Genomic DNA, 21,685 nt, shown 5'->3' on the forward strand with positions numbered 1-21,685 from the left:
AATTCACACCGCAGCAGCATTCCCGCACAGCGTGTATGCAGAAATTTACCGCAACGCAGGAACCGCATTTTGTGAAACCACAATGACTTGGCTTATAAGTGTAAATGCTGCAAATTTGCCATGCGACAGATTTGCACAGAAGAAAAGCAGCAAATCTACCCCATGTGAACCCAGTGTAATAGTGTGGTCCGAGGAATCTTATAAAATAGCAGTCATAGTTTGTGAGAAACGAAATTGCACAACCTCTTAGTTTCCCCAAGAATGTTAAACATACACAGCAACCAGATAAGAACATTCTGCAGAGCCCTGTCTGTCTAATGAGCTGTTAGTGCAGAACTGTGCAGCTGCCTGCCACACTACTGCTAACACTGTGCCTGCGCTCGACCTCCTCCAGCACTCCGTTTCCTTTACAGCAGACCAGATATATTTGGGACTGAATGTACAAACTGTGATGTTGGTTATCTTGGCCAAGTAATTGCAAGGCACCGAGAGGAAATCTTTCTACAGTAATGTTTTATGGTAGTTGCTCCTCGTCAACTGCTACTTTTCCATACCCTTCCCTGCACAGTCAATAAATGCCTAATGTTTCTAGTTGTTAAAGAAGTTTTCCAAGTTGCACTAAAACTTTACAGCAGACAGGACATGGTTAAACATGGCAAACCAAGGCTGCGTTCACATTGCATTAGTGAACCCATCCATCCTTTCCGTCCCATGTGAAGTGCTAAACCCTGCATTCAGATGGAACCGTGATGGCTCCATAAGCTGTCGTTACCCAAACGGTGACCGAAACTCTACAGTTTTCCATAATACTTTTTGTTTTAACTCCTCGCAATTTTCAAGATTTCTGTTTGCTTTCACTGATTACACTGGTCAACAAATCAAAATATTTTCTGTATCTGGTTCGGAAACAGGTTGATTCAACTAATTTTGGGGTGCCTGATTCAGTGGAAGAATTAGATTCTATCTATCATGTCACATTTCTGAGATACATAGCACTATTACTATTGACAAAAATATAGTATTGCTGAATACTGTCTGGTTTTAAATACAAAAAAAACAAAACACTCAGAACTCAATAATATTTTTTGGGTAATTTGTGGATGAAACTCAAAAAATACCGATATGCTGAGGTAAGAATGAAGAGAAGTGCTTCATGCAGATAACAACTAACACTAAGGCCTCATGTCCACGGGGAAAATCAGGCCCGCTACGGATTCTCCATGGAGAATCCGCAGCGGGTCCCTCCTGCCCCGCGGACATGATGGCTGAAAATAAGACTAAACTTACACGTAGCGAACCGTGCAGATCTTCTCTTCTTCGCGGCCACATCTTCTTTCTTCGGCCGGCGGCGTGCCGCGCGCATACGCCAGGCACATCCGCCGGGCCGAAGAAAGAAGATCCGGCTGCGAAGAAGAGAAGACCGCTGCGGGTAAGTTTATTCTTATTTTAGGTCTCCCGCGGATCCGGACGGCTTCCATAGGCCTCAATAGAAGCCTGCGGGAGCCGACCCCGCGGGAGACCCGCACGAAAATGGAGCTTGTCAATTTTTTTTCATGCTCCATATTTTTTTTTATTCACTTTTATTGACCATCCGCGGGTGGTCAATGCATCCCTATGGGGTGTGGATCCGCGGGCGGGAGAAGAGTTTAAATCCGCTGCGGTTTTTTATTCCTCCTTTCCCCGTGGACATGAGGCCTAAACATCAGTACAGATAGGCTCATGTTGGTAACTTTCTTGCTCAACCTCATTGTTCTGCCATCTAGTGACCATTTTTAGAACTTCATCCACTGTGTATTACATTCAAATAAAGAGTTTAGCTTAGTCACTGACTTAACTTTTATATAAATAATTCACCAGAAAATGAGCACAAACACACCAACTTTTTTTTTAAAAATTGAAAAAAATCTAAATTACATAAAAACCTTATGTGATACATCATTTCTAAAGGTTAATTTAGATTCTACACCCAAAAATCCATAAGAATTGATATATCGCACACTAGATACAAAAATGCTGTTGAGCAGTGTTATCATTCCAGCTCGGAAACTAGATGCCCTGCTGGGCTAGTCCTGCCAGCTAACAGCTTATTACACTCTTCCAGTTCAGGCCATCGTATGTAAGTGAAACGCAACAGCCTAAATCTGGACTATGTGTAGGTAATGATTGCTTTCCAACGACTTAACATAAATGTTTGCCTTCCCTTACAACAAGCAGAGATCATTAAAATGATGAGGACCTAAAATATAAATACATGTTCAAAAGTTGTTAAGACTGAACAAGTTTTTCTGATCCTGTAAATATCATTTTAAGGCTTGTTCACATGGCAGAATCTGCATCACATCCGCATCCTAAAAGTCTTCCATTGACCTTAATGGATATCTGTTCTAAAGTCTATTCGGTGTAGGTTTTTTTCACACATGGGAAAAAAAGTGACTTCCATTGAAAGGGGCTAATTCTACCGTATGTGCAGAACTACGCTAAACTCTAATGCAAATCTGAAATCCACAGCCCAAGCTTTCTGCCACGGATTTTGAGGTGGAATCCACATAGAAAAATCTAGTGCAGATTTCGCCATGTGAACATAGGCTAAGCTCACCAGTTGTAACATCTTGTGAGCAAACGGGTTATTAAAGTCTTTGTCCCTGCCTGATGTAACTCTATGAAGTGTTCATGTTTATATCTAGTGCTTGGCTGGAGGAATATGACGATCCTGTCGTTGCTCGGGTGAACCAACGCATGCAAGCCATTACCGGCCTAACGGCTGCCACAGCTGAGCTGCTGCAGGTAACACCAATCCAATGGAAGCAATGACTTTAGTGGAAATTCATGTCTTCTCTCTTTAGTAATTCTCCAAACATTTTTCATACGCCAGAGCCAAATTACTACAATAGTATTAAAAGTTTAATTCCAAAGTACCGTTTTTGGATCTTGGCTATATCTATATATATAAAGACGAAAGCACTCACTGACTGACTCACGCACTCACTGACTGACTCGCCAAAAGTTCTCCAACTTCCCGATGTCGTAGAAACATGAAATTTGGCACAAACATAGATTATCTCCAAAATAGGAAAAGAAATTGGGTCCCAACTCGATTATTTAATTCTAGCGCAAAATAATTGGCGGCGAAATTTGATGTACATAATCTAAATCTCTCACTTCCCAATGTCATAGAAACTTAAAATTTGGCACGCGCATTGAATATGTCATAAATAGGAAAAGCTAATGGGTCCCAACTTGATTATTAAATTCTATGCGCAAAAGAATTAGCGTCCAAATTGTACGTACGGAATGTAATTTTCTCACTTTCCGGTGTCATAGAAACGGGAAATTTGGCACGAACATTGATTATGTCATAAATAGGAAAAGCTAATGGGTCCCAACTCGATTATTCAATTCTATGCGCAAAAGAATTAGCGTCCAAATTTTACGTACGGAATGTAATTTTCTCACTTTCCGGTGTCATAGAAACGTGAAATTTGGCACGAGCATTGATTATGTCATAAATAGGAAAGGTTAATGGGTCCCAACTCGATTATTTAATTCTATGCACAAAAGAATTAGTGTAGAAATTTTACGCACATAATCTAAATCTCTCACTTCCCAATGTCATAGAAACATGAAATTTGCCAGAAGCATTGAATATGTCATAAATAGGAAAAGTTCATGGGTCCCAACTCGATTATTCAATTCTAGCGCAAAAGAACTAGCATCCAAATTTTACGTATAGAATCTAATTCTCTCACTTCTTGGTGTCATAGAAACATGAAATTTGGAGCGGGCATTATGTCATAAATAGGAAAAGTTAATGGGTCCCACCTCGATTGCTCATTTCTATGCGCAAAAGAATTTGCGTCCACATTTTACGTACGAAATCTAATTCTCTCACTTCCCGATGTCATAGAAACATGAAATGTGGAAGGGGCATTGATTATGTCATAAATAGGAAAAGTTAATGGGTCCCAACTCGATTATTCAAATCTAAGTGCAAAAGAATTAGCGTCCAAATTTTACGTATGGAATCTAATTCTCTCACTTCCTGATGTCATTTTATATAAAGGAAACGTTGCATGGTTACCTCCCCGTGGTGTTTCTTGGGTAACGCAGAGAACTATGCAAAATGGTGAACATATGTTTTTCCGGTATCTCTAAAGTAACCACGACTTAATAAGATTTTCCGTGTGAACACCAGATAAACACCAGTACCAAATTAACTCGGGCGAAGCCGGGTATATCAGTATTTGTATAAATGTTAAATGTACTTAAGAAATGGATCATATATATCTTCTCCAACCCATTAAGTCAAAAGGTCTTCCGACCTTCCTGAACATTATAACTAGGGCCACGAGGCAGACTGTCAGCTTGCATATTGGGGTGATGCACATCTTTACCTGCTGCTGTGCCTTAATGGATCATCTACAATGAATTATTATACGCTTATAGGGTCATAACTAGAGATGAGCGAGCATGCTCAGATAAGCCAGTCACTTGAGCGAGCCTATTCTTGTCCGAGCGTGCTCGGGAGGGGGGCGTCACAGTAAGAGAGAGATCTCTCTGACTCTTCCCCCCCCCCCCCCTTCCCCACGAGCACGCTCGGACAAGAATGCAGTTACTCAAGAAGAGCGAGGCTCGCTTGAGTAACTGGCTTATCCGAGCGTGTTCGCTCATCTCTAGTCATAACCTACCTACAGCCTTCCACCTTAGGATGCTACAGTCACATAACATTAAAAATACTTTGAATGCAATCCTACTGAGGCCCTGTGTAAGTGAGGGGTGGCACGGGATCGGAGCAAAATTCTGATAGCAAGTCTATCGTGCATTTTTATTCATCTTGTCCAACTCTTAAACAGCCCTTTTAACATGCTTTTCCACCAACTAAAAATTGTACTTAAATGGGTTGTAGCAGAATTTTGAGTTTACCCCTATTCCACAGGATATATGTATAATACATACGAACATACATACCTACACACGGTTGAAGACCAAGGTTGCTTTAGGAATATGGCAAGACAACAGATGATGCAGTTTCTGTACAATTCTCCTACAACCCTTAAAGCAGCCTATATTTAATTACATCAATGGACAAAATGGCCCAACGGGGTTGTTCTAGAATATCAAGTTATCCTCACTTCCAAAGGATAGGGTATAACTTGCTGATATATATTTTTATAGAAAATCTGAGATACTCAGGGGTACAGATTTCTATTGGTGCCTTATCGGAATCTGCTATGTTTCTAATCGCTCTGTTATTTTTGGAATCTCTATTTTCCAAATAAAAATAGATGATATCTAGATGTGTAAGCTCAGAGTATATGTAGGATCCAGTGCTCTGGCTCTATTCACTTCTGTTGGCTCCATAGGTATCTGGTGTAAGCATGGGTTTTGGTAAGGTTACGTGATTTTAGGACCGCTTTAAAGGTGGTGAGGTAAATATATAACTCCTGCGCTTTGTAATGATGCATAAACAGAATTCTGTCACATTTCCTATTGACAGGTAGCAAATTATGGCATGGGAGGTCAGTATGAGCCGCATTTTGATTTTTCCAGGGTAAGTCTGTTCAACAGTCTACTAACTATCTTTTATTTTCTGCTTTATTCATCATCCTTCTAATATTCCTTATCTCCTTTTTAAGCCTTCATTTGATTTCATTTATACATTCATACATCTGGTTGTACATTTATCTCTCTAGTTTGGTAGTGTTTTAAAAATGTGAATTTACATTTGTAGTTATACGTAAGAAATGTTTTTCATGTAAAGCATTCGGACGCCACTAGACAGAAGACATTTCTACATGTGGAGGCTGTCAACAGCTCACCAGCGCCACCTTGTGGCTCCTATATCCTTGTTGTTCTTGCGCTGAAATTCTAGTGATCAAGGCTATCTCATATCTGTGTATAGGGTGGATTCGTAGCCTATGACTCAGATCCGCCATAAATCCTCAATGAATTGGCTGTGCTATTCTGTCCAGGACATTTTCTAGCTGACATTAATATAGTCTGTTAATCGCCATCCGATTTCAGCATAAGCTGGATCTGACACTTCAGATTTTTTTTCGCGTTCAGCTCAGAGTCAACCTAGCCTAAAGTCGCACATTTATCAACCCCTTCCTGTCATACATATGGCTATATATGTCACAACTGCACATACTTCATGCATTTGGGATGTGTATAGCCGTCCACAGCCTTTGTTGTGTATGGGAGCGGGTTTGGGTGCTGATTACGGTTGTTAACCCATTATATGCCACTGTTCGTTCATTAAAATGTCCTTATCGACCGGCATTTACATGTCCTGAATGGCCTCCATCCACAATAAGATAATTGCAGCAGAATACTATTCATTGGGCACAGCTTATTTATATAAATTCAAGGTAAGTAGGCGCTGAACAATCCACACATGCATCATTAAATATTAATTGTAACATGAAAAAAAAGCATGTATAAACAGGATTGGCATTATTGCAGCCTTTCTGAAGGCCCCCTGGGCTGCCATGATCATTTGTCTGTTAGGGATATGCCTGTGGCACGTCTTTACTAGGCAGCCTGTTATTATATAGCATAATGTAATACCATAGTATACGTCTCCTGTAGGAACTAATTAAAATAAAAAATAAAATAAAGTTTTTAATTATTATAAAAATTATTAGCAGTTTAAAAAAATCTTTTTCTAGTCACATCAAAAAATAAAATACATAGAAAAATTAGTATTGCTGCATCTGTATATATCCATTTTATTAAAATATCACATTAGTAATTCAGCATAGTCAACTCCATCACAAAAAATAATCAGAATGTCTGAATTGTGCTTTTTTTGCTCACTCCATCTCCAAGCAAAAATTGAATAAAAATCATATGCTCCACAAATTGATACCTATACAAACTAGAGGTGCCCCCTCCCCTAAAAAAAGAACCCACACCCAGTGCTATTAACGGGAAAATAAAGGTTTATGGAGATCAAAATTTGGTAACAGAAAGCAATTCTCCAAGGGAAATAAAGTAAGTATTACTATGTAGAAAACGATATATATTTTGGTATGTCTGTAATGGTACTAAGCCACAGAATAAAGCTAACATGTCACTGCTACTGCATCATGAACGCCATAAAACTCTCCCCCACCCCCACACCAAAGAAAGTGGTGCAATTACTTTTTTTCTTCCTGATTTTGCCCCACTTGGAGGTGTTTAAAAGTCTTCTTATACATTATATTTCACATTAAAAGGTACCATTGAAAAATACAACTTGTTCGACAAGCCCCCAATGTAGATATTTCACACCGAAAAATAAAAGTTATGTTTTTTTTGAAAGCTGGAATGTCAGAGTTGCAGAATGCGAACTGGACGCAAGCACATCAATGCCTCTTGGTCATGAAAGGGTTAATGAAGCAGACATCCCTAAAATATAGTTGTCTGACAGCTAAATATGGTGCAGTTATAGAAACAAGATTGCTTTACATGGATAGTTTCTAACGTAGCATGACTCATTCCAAATTTTTACCACTAGGCAGCGCTATAAGAAAAGTTGTAAAGGTAATGTTACGTCTGGACGAAAATGCATCAATTGCTGCCTCTTATATAATGTCAGAATGTGCTCTAATTTTCTGTATATTACATTTTTCATATAGTTTGCTTTAATGTATATTCTCTAAAAAAAAAAACCTATGAGAGTGTTCTGATAAGGTTTATGTTATTAAAAATAATCATTATGAGAAATTCCCAAATATTTGTACAGTGCCCAAAGTGCAGACTTGGCGATTAAGGCCTCGGTCAGACGAGCGTGTGTTTTGTGCGCGCATAATGCACGCTTCTAAAAGCACCAATGGGCTCTTATAAAAGCATTCACATGCACGGAATTAGCAGCGCAAAAGAGCATGCAGCTTAAAAAGATAGGACATAGCTGCGCGTTTTGCAGGAGTTTTCATTGACTCCTATGGGAGCAGAAGTTAATGGAAACTCCCACGCACGGAACAGATTCCCTGCTGCTTAAAGCAGGACATTTAAAAGGTGCTTCTGGCCAAAATGCACCTTTTAAATGTCCTGCTGTTAACCCCTTAGTCTCCGCGGGGATGAGGGAGCTCCCTAAGCGTTCGTTAATACCTGTTGGGAGTCCCCTCATCACTGAACACTGTGACAGCAGTGTCACAGTGTTCAGTGATAAGTGCACTGAGCGTGGACAAAAGAATCCCCTGTCACAGCTGTGGCTGCTGTCGCCAGATTGAAAGCAATGGGATGAAGACAAACCCCACCAGGGTTTTGGGGGAAGGGCTTAAAACATCCGTCCTTCCCTAAAAATAAGCCCTAGGGGAAACTCTTCTGTATCATTTCTTCTGGTCTGGGATTTAAAATCTTCCTAGAAGCACTGCCTCTGATTGGCTGAGAACAGGGACCAATCACAGCCATTCAATCATTGCTGCCCCATTAAAAAAGAAGAACAACACTGCCGTGACAGCTGAGGCAGGGAATTGCTTCATCCCCGTTGGGATGAAGGAATCCCCTGCCACAGCTGTGAGGAAACCCCCTAGCCTCACTCCGACTTACCCTGCTGTGGGGAAATTCTAAAGCCCGGTGGAGGCTTCTTCTCTCGCTGTGCATATGAAACTTTGCCCGTTCACGCGTTTTCAGCATATGCGAGCAGCGCATTTTTTTTGCACGCCCATAGACTCACAAAAAACACGCTCGTCTAAACGAGGCCTAAAGATGCGTTCACACATCCCAGGTTGGTTACAGTTTTTGCTTTGAGTTTATCAAAATCAACATCTAAGTATTCATTACTTTTGCAAAATTTCGGCATTTTTATGTTAAGTTGAATCTTCGGATTCTTACATTACCATCTGCAGAATACAAGCCCTGTTTATGGCAGCCTAGATTGTGTCACAGCGGTGAGAAGAGGGGGCTGTGCTAATTCACTGACCGTATCAGGAGAGCTGCCCTCCTGTAGTACCGCATTTAACTTTTTAATTTTCTATAAAGGCAGCAGTTGGGTTAATAGATACTACAACAGTTACTTAGAGAGTCTGTAAATGGTCCTGACATGTCTGGTTCCATTAAATACTTGAATTTCCCATGAAGTAACAATACTGGATCATGTTCTTATAGTTCTGCATCACACCATTCTTCTGTTATAAGAATAAATTGTCAACTTGGCATTACCACTGCATGTGTCAACACTGTGTGGAGATCCAGCAGCACCGATCGGGCAGTTTTGGCCTTGTCCACATCTACTGTAACTTCTGTTGTACCGAATATTTTTCATAATTACCAAAAAAAAAATAGTGCAGCATACAGCACAATGTATTTTAAATGTAGGATGCCATAATGGAAACCCAACGGACCCCTTTATAATCAGTGGCATCCATCGGGCACCATTGGTGTCCAGCATACAACCGATCTGATACTTCCATTGCTTTCAATGTTCTGCCCCTGTAGGAGAACGAAAGTTAACGGTGATGTGAATGAGGCTTTAGCTTTACAGTTACACATTGTAATTACTGGAATGGATTTCTCCAGAGAGCTGGTAGATCCTCTTTTAGGATGTTAGTGACTCCTTATATGGTGCTACCATAATTGCACTTTGAAATGTCTTCTCTGTCTTTACTTTGTGCATGCAAGTTCTATAAATGGTTTTAGTTACAAGCTGTCTTTTGGCTAACCTTTTAACTTACACAGTTCATATCTTCATATCTTACCTTTTGGAAGATTTAACCACAGGTTAGTCACTGTTCATCTAGCAATGGAAAAATGTTGTGCTAGTCCAAGCAGATGTGTATCTGGTGTCCATGCTGGCGGAGTTGATGTATATGATGTTCACGCTGAAATTAAAATATATTGCAAGCTGTGTAAAGCAACGGTTTTCAATGACCGAAAGTGATCTACAAATCAAAGGGACTCTGTATCACGAGCAAAGCCATAGCATTGTATACAGCCATTTCTGAGATTACTCTTCTTGTGCTGCTGGTAGGGCATTCTATAGACCTGTGCCTAATAAGTGTTTCTTTTATTGGCTTACATGGTGAGTGGCACAAGGTGCAGTTTTGCTTTGCAGCTCATCTGCCTAATGAAGTCATTATCATCACATTGATCTTTGATTTCTAATCAACCATGCTCCAAATTAATTGAAACTGAAATTTGTACCCAGAACCGAATTTCTGTGACACCTAATATAGAGCTTGAATTTCTTCATGCTTTAAAGTGGCTATCTGCATGTTGTCTTGGCTTGAAAATACCCATTTCATTAAAAAAATAGCTTGCTTAGTCATTTCTAGCACCCTCGGCTCTCTAATATGACCCGGCATGTTATGATAGTTAATGGGTTCACACTGAAGCCTGGCTGATCTGTCTTGAGAATTTTTCACATGCAGTAAAAGCTAAACCCGTTCCAAACCGTGCATACATGTCCTTAAAGGGGTTTTCCCATTGTATTTTTCTATTAGATCATGTAAAAGCTAATCTTTCTATTTAAATCATTCTTAAAACTCCATTGTGTAGATATTGCGGTTACCCATTTATTATGGTGCCTCCGGTGTTCTTTTGATTCCCTCTCAGAATGTCCTTCTAATCTGTATTTTTTTTTAATGATTCGCATTGCTTGATCTAATAGAGAATTGTAATATTTAAGGGGGAACTGAAATTTTATTTTACTTTTTTTTTTTGTTTAAGGACGGAATACATGGTTCTAAGCATTTTTGCAGTATGTTTTATTAACGTAATCTGTACATTTTTTTTCTTTAAGAACCCCTTTTTTGCTATGCAAATAGGTAAAGAGGCTGCTAGGAAGTTGTTAGGAAAATCCATATTCACTTCACTGCATAGCAGAAGAGGCAATGCAGTAGAGGGCACTTTAGCTGAGTCTGTACTGTTCTCTGTAAAGCAGTTGCAGACACAGCTGTTCCCATTAAAACACAGTTGAAGCTTGGTATATGCGTTTTATTTGGTCTTTAGATATAATTCCTGCTGTACCCCACATTTGCTCATCTGTCCCTTGCTTTGGGGTTTAGCATAGTCTTCCTTCGCTCATCTGTCCTTGGAGAAGCCGTTCTACGTCGACGGCTTCTCCCCTTTCACAGCACAGACATTTTTCACCGGATGCACTGCCAGGTCTCTAAGTGCATCAGTTGTACAGTACTACATGTCACAACCCAACGCACTGAGCCCCTAACAGTGCATTGAGTCTGTCGGTGAGTTGGGCGTGCTTTGAAGTGGAGACTCCGTCTGCATAGAACAGCTTCTCCAAACACAGCCCGCCACCAGGGAACACATGAGTAAAGGAAGAATATATTAAACATCAGCACTGGGACAGATGTGCAGATTTGGGGCACAGGAGGAATAATATTTAAGTCATCTGGAATGCCACCTACTGTACTGCCTCTTCTGCTATGCAGTTAGATTAATACAAATTTCCCTAGCAACCTTTTCACCTAGCATAGTAGAAGGAACAATGTACAGAATAGGCAAATAAAACATGTTGCAAAAATGCTTAGAATCGCCTGTTCTGTGCATAATTATTTTTTTTTTAAGTTTAAATGATGGTAACACTTAAATCCTGGGGCAACCCCTTTAAAGAGGTTAGACTTGTGGGCCCACTGTATAGTACCTTACATTAAGAAGGAAACCCTTGCTGCCTGTAGTGTGCAGTCTTCAATCCACTAATCCATTAATAGACTGCATTCAAATTAGAAATGAATGCTAAATGCTTGTCTGCATGTACAGAGTTAGGAAAAACAGTTAAGATGTAAGTTTAGGTTTGCCTCCAGCATGGGGACATCTCTTGGTGGGCGGGGTGCAATACAAGTTCAGATAGAGTTAAATTCAAGATTGGAGCAGGAATGTACATACAAATATGAGTGAACCCTTAGACTGATTTTACACAAGCGTATTACAGGTGTATTTATGGGTCCATAATACAGATGGTTGTCCTGGTCTCTATGATGCTCTGAGTTCAGGTGAAGATACCCACGGTCAGATTGGGATACTCGTCTGCCTTATGGATGCGTGAATGTGTCCGTAATACTCATGTGTAAAACCGGTCTTAATGTTAATGTGTCCTGTGACATCTAGACATATATATCGTATAGAAATATGAAAAGATAATAAAAGTAGGGGTCTCACTGATTCCACAAACAAAGCAATCCATGATACAGGAGCTCTTCGGAGTGCTTAGCGGCTAGCCCATTCCCTCCTCAGCTGCTTGCCAAGTTCCTCAGCCATGTACGGTGAGTAGCAGACATATCTGGGGCATTATTTAGCTTGCAGATCATGCTGCTTTTCACTTTCACCAGTCCAGTTAATGTGTTGAACAGCCTGACAAACAGTTGAGTACTTTAAAAAAAAAAAAGTTTGAAGGGGCCTAAATATTGATGGCCTATTATTGAAATAGGCCTACAGTGTTTGATCAGTAGAAGTCCAACCTCCAGATCCCCTGTTAATTAGCAGAATGAAGGGGTTGCTGATATGCCCCATTCATTGCGGAGGCACAGTGACTTACATTCAGGTACTGCAGTGCTTTTTATATAGTTCACTTCAATCACTCACTGCAGTATCATATAAGCAAATTGCTTTGCTTGTGTAAGCAATGAAGGGGACAGAGTGGGGATGGAGCGCTCATCGGAGTCTAAGGATAGGCATTGCAATATTTTGAGTCCCGGAAAACTGCTTTAACTCATTTAGCTTTGAATGTGTTCTGTAGGTCAAGCAAACCTATTTCTGTAAGCCTATATGAAGCTCTAAATGCGTATATAAAGTTCATAGTGCTGCATATCTTCGCTGTGCATCTTCGCTCTTGTGTAAGACGTGTAATCTCACAAATTCGATATGAAGCGCCCTCGCTGGATGATGCTATTCTTTATTGGCTGGACGTTTACGCAAACTACGATTGTATTTTGTGTTCAATTCTCAAAACAAATGGTTATGATTATTTCTCTCTCTGAATCTGGGTTAAAGTTATTGTCTGTTGCAGCGTCCCTTTGACTCCAATCTCAAAACGGATGGAAATAGGCTTGCAACATATCTTAACTATGTAAGTACCTTGTTAGTTGTCCTGTGACCCTTCTGGTCTGCAGTTTATTCTTATGTTTAATTTTATAGAAAGAGGAACCTGATGTATTCAAGCGTTTAGGGACTGGCAATCGCGTGGCTACCTTTTTGAACTACGTAAGTATGGCAGCTCCAATAAAAGCGGAACATTATACACAAAGATGAAACAGAGTTTAGCAATATGGCTGCCATTGTATTTCGGAGGGATGGGGGATGTACTGTTTGTATTTAACATCACTGTCTAATGTCCTCGCTTCACTCATCCTTCCTTTTTATCAGAGAGGTTCCACCGTTAATCCTTGGCATAAAATATTCACATGGAGTGATGATCTGAATTTAAAAGGCGCTCTCTGCTCTCCTGACATGTCTGTTTTATGAAATACTTGTGTTCCCCGTGAAGTCACAATTCTGGAGCACATCTTCTTATGACTCTGCATTTCACTGTTAGTTTGACTCTAGAAATATATGAATAAATGGACAACTGGGTGATTATAATTCACAATCTGTATGATTGGTGACATGGGGAACATCCACTTATTTATTCATTTCCAGGAAGATAAGATTGTTCTCAGCAAGAGAAACCAAGTAATCTTGTAGATATGATACCTTTTAATGGCTAAGAAAAATATATGATGTTATAGCAAGCTTTCCAACCTACTCAGGGTTCTTCCTCAGGCTTAATGGAATAGGTCCAAAGAGGCATGCATATATATACACACATACATATGACAAGGCACAGTTCTGATGTGATTAATTTGCGCTTACAAAAATACCAGAACAGAACGAGTAGAGAAATAAATACTTAATTAGTCCGCTGACAAGGATGTGAAACTTTTATGGTCTCTGAGTTAGCTTTAGGGGGTCACCAGGCCAGAGTGTTATCTCTGCTATAGATTTCTCATACTCCCCAGTCACGCATGAATCGTCTTGAAGAATGTGTGTGTTCACCTGTTTTTGGAAAATCCACCACTTAAAAGAATTTCTTGAGATAATTGTGCCACTTACAACAGGAAAACCACCAGATTCAATCGTCAGAAATGATGTGTTCAAGCAGCTTTCAGTGAGTGGTTTCCAACCTATTCTGTGCGCCAATCACTGTGGGCATAGAAATGAATACTGAAGTGATGGTGGCACAGATGAGCATTCTCAGGAGGAGATACACACAATCTTCTCCTAAGACTTGGATATTGGAATTTTACCCATGTCTTGGTATTTGTATAGCGCCAACTTATTCCGCAGCACTTTCAGGTAATTATTACTTATTACCCCCCACCAAGCTGGGTTCTCATTTTACCGACCTCGGGAGGATGGAAGGCTGAGTCAACCTTGAGCCGCCTACCTGACTCACGCGGGGATCGAACTTGCAACCCTCAGGTCGTAGGCGTGAGCTTTCACTCTGTGCCACACGTAGCTCATGTGGTGGTTTTGCTGCCCTTTTTTTTTTCCTTCAGCTACCAAAATTATTTTTGATGGGTTTTCCCCCCTATCACATACAGTGCCATTTTTTATATCTTTTTTTTCCTTTTTTTTTTTTTTTTGTTTGTCTTATTTGAGTGAAAAAGTCTTAAAAAAATGGATTTTTAAAAAAATATTAGTTTTGTTTTTTTTTAAATTAATATGTTTACGCTAAAATAGAGTATGGGAATGGGTTCCTCATTTCGTTTTGGACATTATTATATATAATACGTATAGTTTTGGGTTATAGGGCAATGGTTTTGGTTGACGTCAGCTTTGGGTCATTTTCTTTTTTTATGTATATATTTTTATTTTATTCTGTAATTTTTTTTATTTTTTTTTTAACTTGTTTTGGTTTTTTTACCATCTATGACCCCCATTACATCATATAGGACCTCTGGGCGTCATTCAAATTGTCTTTTTCTTCTTTTCATTTCATACGTTTCCACCATAGCTGAGACATCCATAGAAGCCCCAGTAACACAGGGAAAAACATCCCTCTGTAGTGACAATAGTCACTAACAGAGCTGATCTGGGTCTACTAGGGCCCTGCAGCTCTGCTATGACAGGGGAGCACCTTGCGGTCACATGATCGCCGGTTCGCATAGTGGAGGTAATACTTCTACTTTCATTTTTTAGTACATAGCGTTCATTGAGCGCTATGTACCCAGGAAAGGAGAAGGCAGAAGCAGTTAAAAACTGCTTCTCCTTTCTCCTCAGGGTCTTCTGCTGTGTCTGACAGCTGAGGACCTGACTTGCTACTGCTAGATTGCAGAAGCAGAGGCTTTAATCCCATGCCATACATCTGCTATCGGCGGGGGTTAAAGCCCAGGACCGAGAGCCGTATATTTACCGCTCCTGGTCATTAAAGGACTAAGACCAAATGCACACGGGCGGAAGTTCCGCTGTTGCACGATGCCATAAGATTGCATTGCAATCCTATGAAGACAGCCACAATTTTGATTGCGGAAAACCCGCGCGATAATAAAATAGCGACATGTCCTATTTCCTGCGCATGTGCTGCAATGTGCCAGCCGGCACATCCGCAGAGCAGAGAGAAGACACCAGACAGGTAAGCTGCGGGTCACTGCAGGGGCACGGGTCGCATCCTGCTGCCACAATCTCGCAGCCGGAATCTGATCCAGCCGTCTGCATTCGGCCTAAAAGTGACGCAAAACTAGCACAATAACAAATGGCCCATCTTGCTGCATGCATGCAGTTATAATGACATACTATCCTTCATGCAGCAGTAAAAGAGTAATACGTTACACCTGAATTTAAACGTTGAGTTCACATTGATTTGCTTTTCTAGTGTGCTTCTGGATTTGGAAGCACCATATTATGGTAGAACCATGCAATGTTGGTGGGATACGATGTTGCATCAGGTATTATATTTGAGTAATGCATAATTCATCATGATGAGGTAACATTTTGCATCTTCTGCATTAGTATAAAATGTGTCAGTGTTGGACTTTATTAAGTTGGGTTCCTTTTTATGTCTGTGTGTGGTCCATTTATTTCACGGCCACCACGCAGACCTATTATAGGTTACACACATGGTAATAGTTTATAGGTTACACACGTGGGCAAACTTTTACACGGACCCAATAGTCCACATGGAAAAATAAAATTGCTGTATGTACTATTCTCTCTGTATTCATGGATGGGAATAGGACATTCAAAGTGCACTATCTGTGGAGATTGGACAGCACAAGGACGGATGTCCATGTGCTGTCCAATGGAAGGTGCACCCAAGATTCTCGGGTACAGGACATATAGCCTAAGCCTCATTCTCATGAAGAATACATCCACCTACCGCAACTTCAGCACCACCAGGGGTGACCAATGTATCGGTGGGCGCCTGGACCCATCAGAGGATCCTATGGTGGGCCAGACTGGCCCCGGTTGGTTCTGTAATTGAAAGTCATTCATGCCTAATGACAGATCCGCATCCCATCAATAGAAGGCTGGGTTCACATCTCGTTTGTGAAAACCTCTGATTTACATGCTAAACGTGTCCATAGTGTTACATTTGTGTTGTTTTGGCCTCCATCTGTCTGGTATGCACCAGTATATCCCCCCGAAAATGGAATACCATAGTAAACTACACATTTTCATTCAACAGTGTCCAGTAAAGTATAGGTTAAATACATTATACTTTTTTACAATGGGGACCCTATAGGTGATTGATGTCATTGTATCCATCACCACATTACCAGGCATCTATTTAACCCCTTCATGATAGGGTATTTTGTGCCCTTGTACCTAGAGATTATTTAACTTTTTGGTATGCTGCATTCTAAGGGTACATATATAAATGCACACGGGTGTGTGTGTGTGTGTGTGTGTGTGTGTGTGTGTGTGTGTGTATATATGTGTGTTCTTATATATTTATATTATAATATAAAAAAGTTGCACTTGAGCTTCTCGGGCGCAAATCAGATCAGACAGCACTTTGACATCCAGTCCATGTGCTACCCGATGTGCAGAAGGCAGCACATTGACATGTACGATTGTCGTCCAAAAGTTAAACAAGAATAGGACATACTGTGACTATCAGTCCAAGTAAAAATCTTGTGTGCATACACCCATTTAAATTAATAGGTGCTATTTCTGTTCGATTTTCGGACTAATGTTTTGATATTCAGTGGAATTGGGAATAATGGTGCTAATGCAAAGGCGTTCACTGTTTTAAATACACAAAGTACTCCAGGCAAACCAACATGGAGGTCCCTTTGCATGTTACCCCACTAGCCTACTTTTGAAGACACATGAGAAATTTTTCAAAAGCCTCTGTGGGCTTTTCTCTTATGAAGGCTGTATAAAAGAAAGTCTATGTTGCCCATAACAACCAATCACAGCGCAGCTTTCATTTAAGAAATGAAAGCTATGCTGTGATTGGCTGATAGATTTTCCTTTAAAAAACTTTAATCAAAGTGTGGCAGCGGGCTAATTTTCCATGGCCCACCGCGTAGATACTATGGTGATGATGAGTGAAGGTGAGACATAGCATGCAGTTACATAATGCATACACATGAGGGTTTTGATAACAAACCACACCATATCAGGCTAAGATACATGCACATTTTAGAGCTATGATCTCACTGCGCAGTTGAGGAATTGCCCACTGCTCTTTGTGGAACTGCTTTACTTGAGAAACATTGCCCGCTTCCATTTGTGACCTAATTGCATCATCTTTGTGTTTAAAGGGGCTATCACAACTTCACATTCCTTCTCATAATGAAGTTGTCCCAGTAGTCAACTGATCATAATGTTTCTAGCTTCTTTAACAACGCTGTAGTTGCTGGGGGAAGCTGCAGATGGCCACTGATTTCTGAGAACTCGAAAGCACAATCACGTAATATGTGGTTGAGCTAAGACCCCTTTCAACTCTTGCTTTTATAGTGGGATCTTGAGAAGGAAACGCCCTTCTTTGATGCCCTACAAGGGCATATGAACATAAGGTTTCCATTCTTCTCTAGGAAGATAAAACAGTAACTGATGTATTGCAGACACAGTCCCTACATAAGACGTTGTGCATTGCATGTTTAAAAATGAAGAAAGCTACATTCTTGGCTTGCAAATCCTTTTTAGCGGCTCCTAAAAATTTCAGGGTTTTAGATTACAAATTGGCTATTATCTCATACAAGCACACAAAGTAGCCTGGGAATTGTTTAGCATGGGGTATATATCTGTAGAATACACATGAAGATCCACCAATCTAATGTGTCATGTGGGGGCTTTAAACCTTCTATACTGTTGTACTTTGACAGCTGCATTATGTAAAAAGGTACTAATGTTGCAAAGATCTACTGCAAATCATTAAGTGCACACTTTTTACTGGGTAAATGCTTGTTTTTGCAGCTCATTCTGGAAAAAAAAAAGTTTGATGTTGGCCAGGAAATGTTTTTTATAACTGTTTTCTATATGCATAAATATTGGTCTAACCACAAATAGACAGGAAACTCAAATGTGCACAGTAGATGTAATTAGACACAGCAATAAACACATTTCACTATAACTTTTTAGAAAGTGGATTAGAAACATCTTGACCAGTTTATAACCATTTTAGAATTTGTAAAAGCTTCCTAGAAAGAAAGGCCTATACCAGTTCTTAGAAAATGTTAACCTCCTTCCATGTCTACTATTAAGCTCTGCTAGCTACTAACCGTGCTTAGACATGGCCTTCTGATTGCCTCGTTAATAGTTGTCCATTTATTAATTTATTTTTTTAATACTGGGGTTTTTTTTTTGAAGAGGTTATCCCAACTGAACAGCACGAATAGATATAAAAGACATCCTTCTATTATCCAGAGCGAAGAGCCACTACATATAATATGTATTTAGCTTACAGCTTTTCCCCAGTGGTAACCTTTCTAAACAAGTCATCCTCTTTAAAGGGTATTCCCAAAGCAGACAATGAAGGCAGAAATGGGAATAGCTGTAGCAATACCATGACAAACCATGGCCAGGATTACAGAAATGGCCGAATTAGCTGTTCTATGCTGTACCTCCCATAGAAGTGAATCCACTGGACAATGCTAGGTGCTACCAAAACATATCCAAGCACATAAAAAGTGCACATGTAAATGGTTTTATTCACTTTTCTGTAATGCAAAATAAATAAATGTATGCATACTTGTAATATGTAAGTGTGCATGAGCCCTTAGGATGCTCCTACTCTTACTGGCATCATTGTTACATTCCTTGATTATAATCTGAATAGATTTAGTGGTTAGTTTGGGCAGCGACAGCTGCTTTCATCAGTATTCGGTTTTATTACGATATTATCTTCTTTTTTTGTCTACTATACATCCAGATTACATCAGTAAGGAGATTTATTTATTTAGTTGATTCGACTTTTGTCAGGCTTTGTTAAAAATATCACAGTCGCCCACATGTATGGCCGAATGTATTTTTGTTGAAAACCTAGGTTTCAGTACTGTTTTTCTCAATCATTCATAAAACGGCAGACACGTTTTGTGGTCTCTGAAACCTGTGTTATGCCAGTGTACACATCAGTACTCAATGATTAGAATGAAGGCATTTGAACATGAGTGTTATTTTGCATATATCTGAAGATGATTCTGGATTTTCCTTGCAGAAATGGGTGAAGGTTTCACAGTTTTGTCTGTTTTTATGCACTCATTGTCAAAAAGAAGTTGTCGGAATCTAATTAAACTTTTTCTTTGTGATTGTAACGTTGGTATAAGTAAGTGACTACAATATTAGAGCAAAGGGATCATTAATTGCAGAAAACTGAAACTTGATGTGACGTCTAGGGGCATGGAGGCATACAGGTTCCATATGGTATCTTCTGACATATCAGTCCACATTTGCTGTAACTAAGCTTCTAGATAGGGCAAACTCATAGGCTGTCAAAGTTGGCATCACAGACGGCCGTATACATGTTTTATTGACGATAAATTGTGTGGCCACGGTAGTGTGGCAATGTTGTGGAGACATTCCTGCAACACTCTTGCTTTGTGCAGTTGAGCATTATCCTGCTGGAAAATCCCTTTTGGAAGCCTGGCCATGAGAGGCAAAACATGCTGCTGCAGGATATCCTGAACATATTGCTGTCATTGCCCTCTTACCACTAGTAGTGGTGATCTAATGTCATTTGTGATTGCTCCCCACCCCCTGTCCACCCATCACACCAGCAGTGGGGGCAGTGTACTGCTTCACAGCAAATGCAGGATTGTGGCACTCACCCCGAGGTCTCCCAGACACGAACACTGCTGCCAGTGCCCAAACTTAACCTGCATTTGTCACTGAAGACGGAGGCAATGGTGGTTAGCTGTCAGTACATGTAATGGGTACCATGAAACCACATGTCCTTCATCCAAGCACCTGGTTCCGACGGACACATGGCCCTGTAACAATGGCCCCACTGGTCACCTTTTGTGCATTTCCTCACACATCCACTGGTGCCAACACCTCCTAACAGTCTGATCCGACCAGCCCAGATGGTGATTTATCGCCGCAGATCTCGCAAAGACAATCGCCTGTGGACAGGCAGCCGTACTGTACTGTGAATCACTGCTGGTTTGTGGTGCAGAATTTTCAATGCAAATCTGCAACATGCAAATTAACCTTTCCTTTGTGAACATATATTTAGGGCAGTGCAAGAGTTATATAATAAGATGCAGAATTTAAAAAAAAATTCAAACTTTACAGTATGTAATATGACTGTCACATGGCTTTTCTCAGATGAGTGATGTACAAGCTGGAGGTGCAACAGTATTCCCAGATTTTGGAGCAGCAATTTGGCCAAGGAAGGTATGTTATCCGCAAAGGGATATTGCTAAAACCAATCATGTAGCTTGGTTTGGGGTGTAAACTGTACCTTAGATCTGTAGAAACAAAATGGTAGGATTTTTAAAAATTCTTTAATGGGGTTGGTTTTTTTTTAAAAAAGACCACCTATTTGTAAATAAAAGTCATATGTGTCCAACTTCTGATATTCCCAGCTGTCAACTGCATTTGCTGGGGTTTGATGCTGCGGCCTGCTATAAATGTAGTATTATATGCAAGGTGAGCATTCAGATGATTGAGTCCCTATGTAATGCATGATGAGCCAAGTCCACCAAAGCGGGAGCGGCAATTGATAGACAAGTATTTTTGCATCCATATTACAGACAAGTGTCCCAGCTTGACTGCGGGTCTCCTGACCCAAACTACGAGCATCATAGGAATTTAGTTTGGGTAAGGAAGCTCTCAGTCAGACTGGGACACTTTCAGCTCTAGCAAATAGAGCTGCCCTCTAGGACATTCATATTTCCCAGTTGAGCATATGGGTAAAGGATGAGTTTTTGATAAAGCCCCATTCTAAGGAAGTTGCAGCATTTGTATTTTAAATTCATTGTTTGAGTATAATAAGTAACTTCTGCAGCCAATCTGTGATGTAAACTGGCCATACACCTAAGAGAGTTGTTGGCTAAACCTAAAATTTTCTACAACTTTATCTTCCAACTGCCCAAAAAAACATACACTCTTTAATAAGTTTACATGTTTATTTCAATAGAAAAAGGGACACCAGCCGCTAGCGGACACCTAGAAGGACAAAGGATCGGCCATATTTAAATTCAGTATGTCTGATCCCCATACTGCACCTGCTTTGATTGGTCAGTACTGTCCATATGAGCCATGCTGGCCAAGCAGAGTAGTATATAGTGTCTTAGACTAATGATGCATACTATTCACA

The 21,685-nt window shown here is 40.2% G+C and overlaps 1 protein-coding gene across 3 annotated transcripts in view; it reads left to right on the plus strand.

The window, feature by feature from the left end:
• P4HA2 (prolyl 4-hydroxylase subunit alpha 2) overlaps nt 1–21,685 on the plus strand; it is an 87,451-nt gene that overhangs the window by 61,896 nt on the left and 3,870 nt on the right. The window contains exons 10-14 of one of the 3 annotated variants that reach the window (XM_066591147.1): nt 2,685–2,784; nt 5,495–5,548; nt 12,947–13,006; nt 13,075–13,140; nt 20,692–20,760. In XM_066591147.1, the coding sequence (XP_066447244.1) occupies nt 2,685–2,784; nt 5,495–5,548; nt 12,947–13,006; nt 13,075–13,140; nt 20,692–20,760 (349 nt within the window). The remainder of the gene's footprint in view (nt 1–2,684; nt 2,785–5,494; nt 5,549–12,946; nt 13,007–13,074; nt 13,141–20,691; nt 20,761–21,685) is intronic. The other 2 variants (XM_066591146.1, XM_066591145.1) reach the window with 2 other exon arrangements.

This window comes from Eleutherodactylus coqui, chromosome 2, assembly GCF_035609145.1.
Source record: "Eleutherodactylus coqui strain aEleCoq1 chromosome 2, aEleCoq1.hap1, whole genome shotgun sequence".
NCBI lineage: Eukaryota > Metazoa > Chordata > Amphibia > Anura > Eleutherodactylidae > Eleutherodactylus > Eleutherodactylus coqui.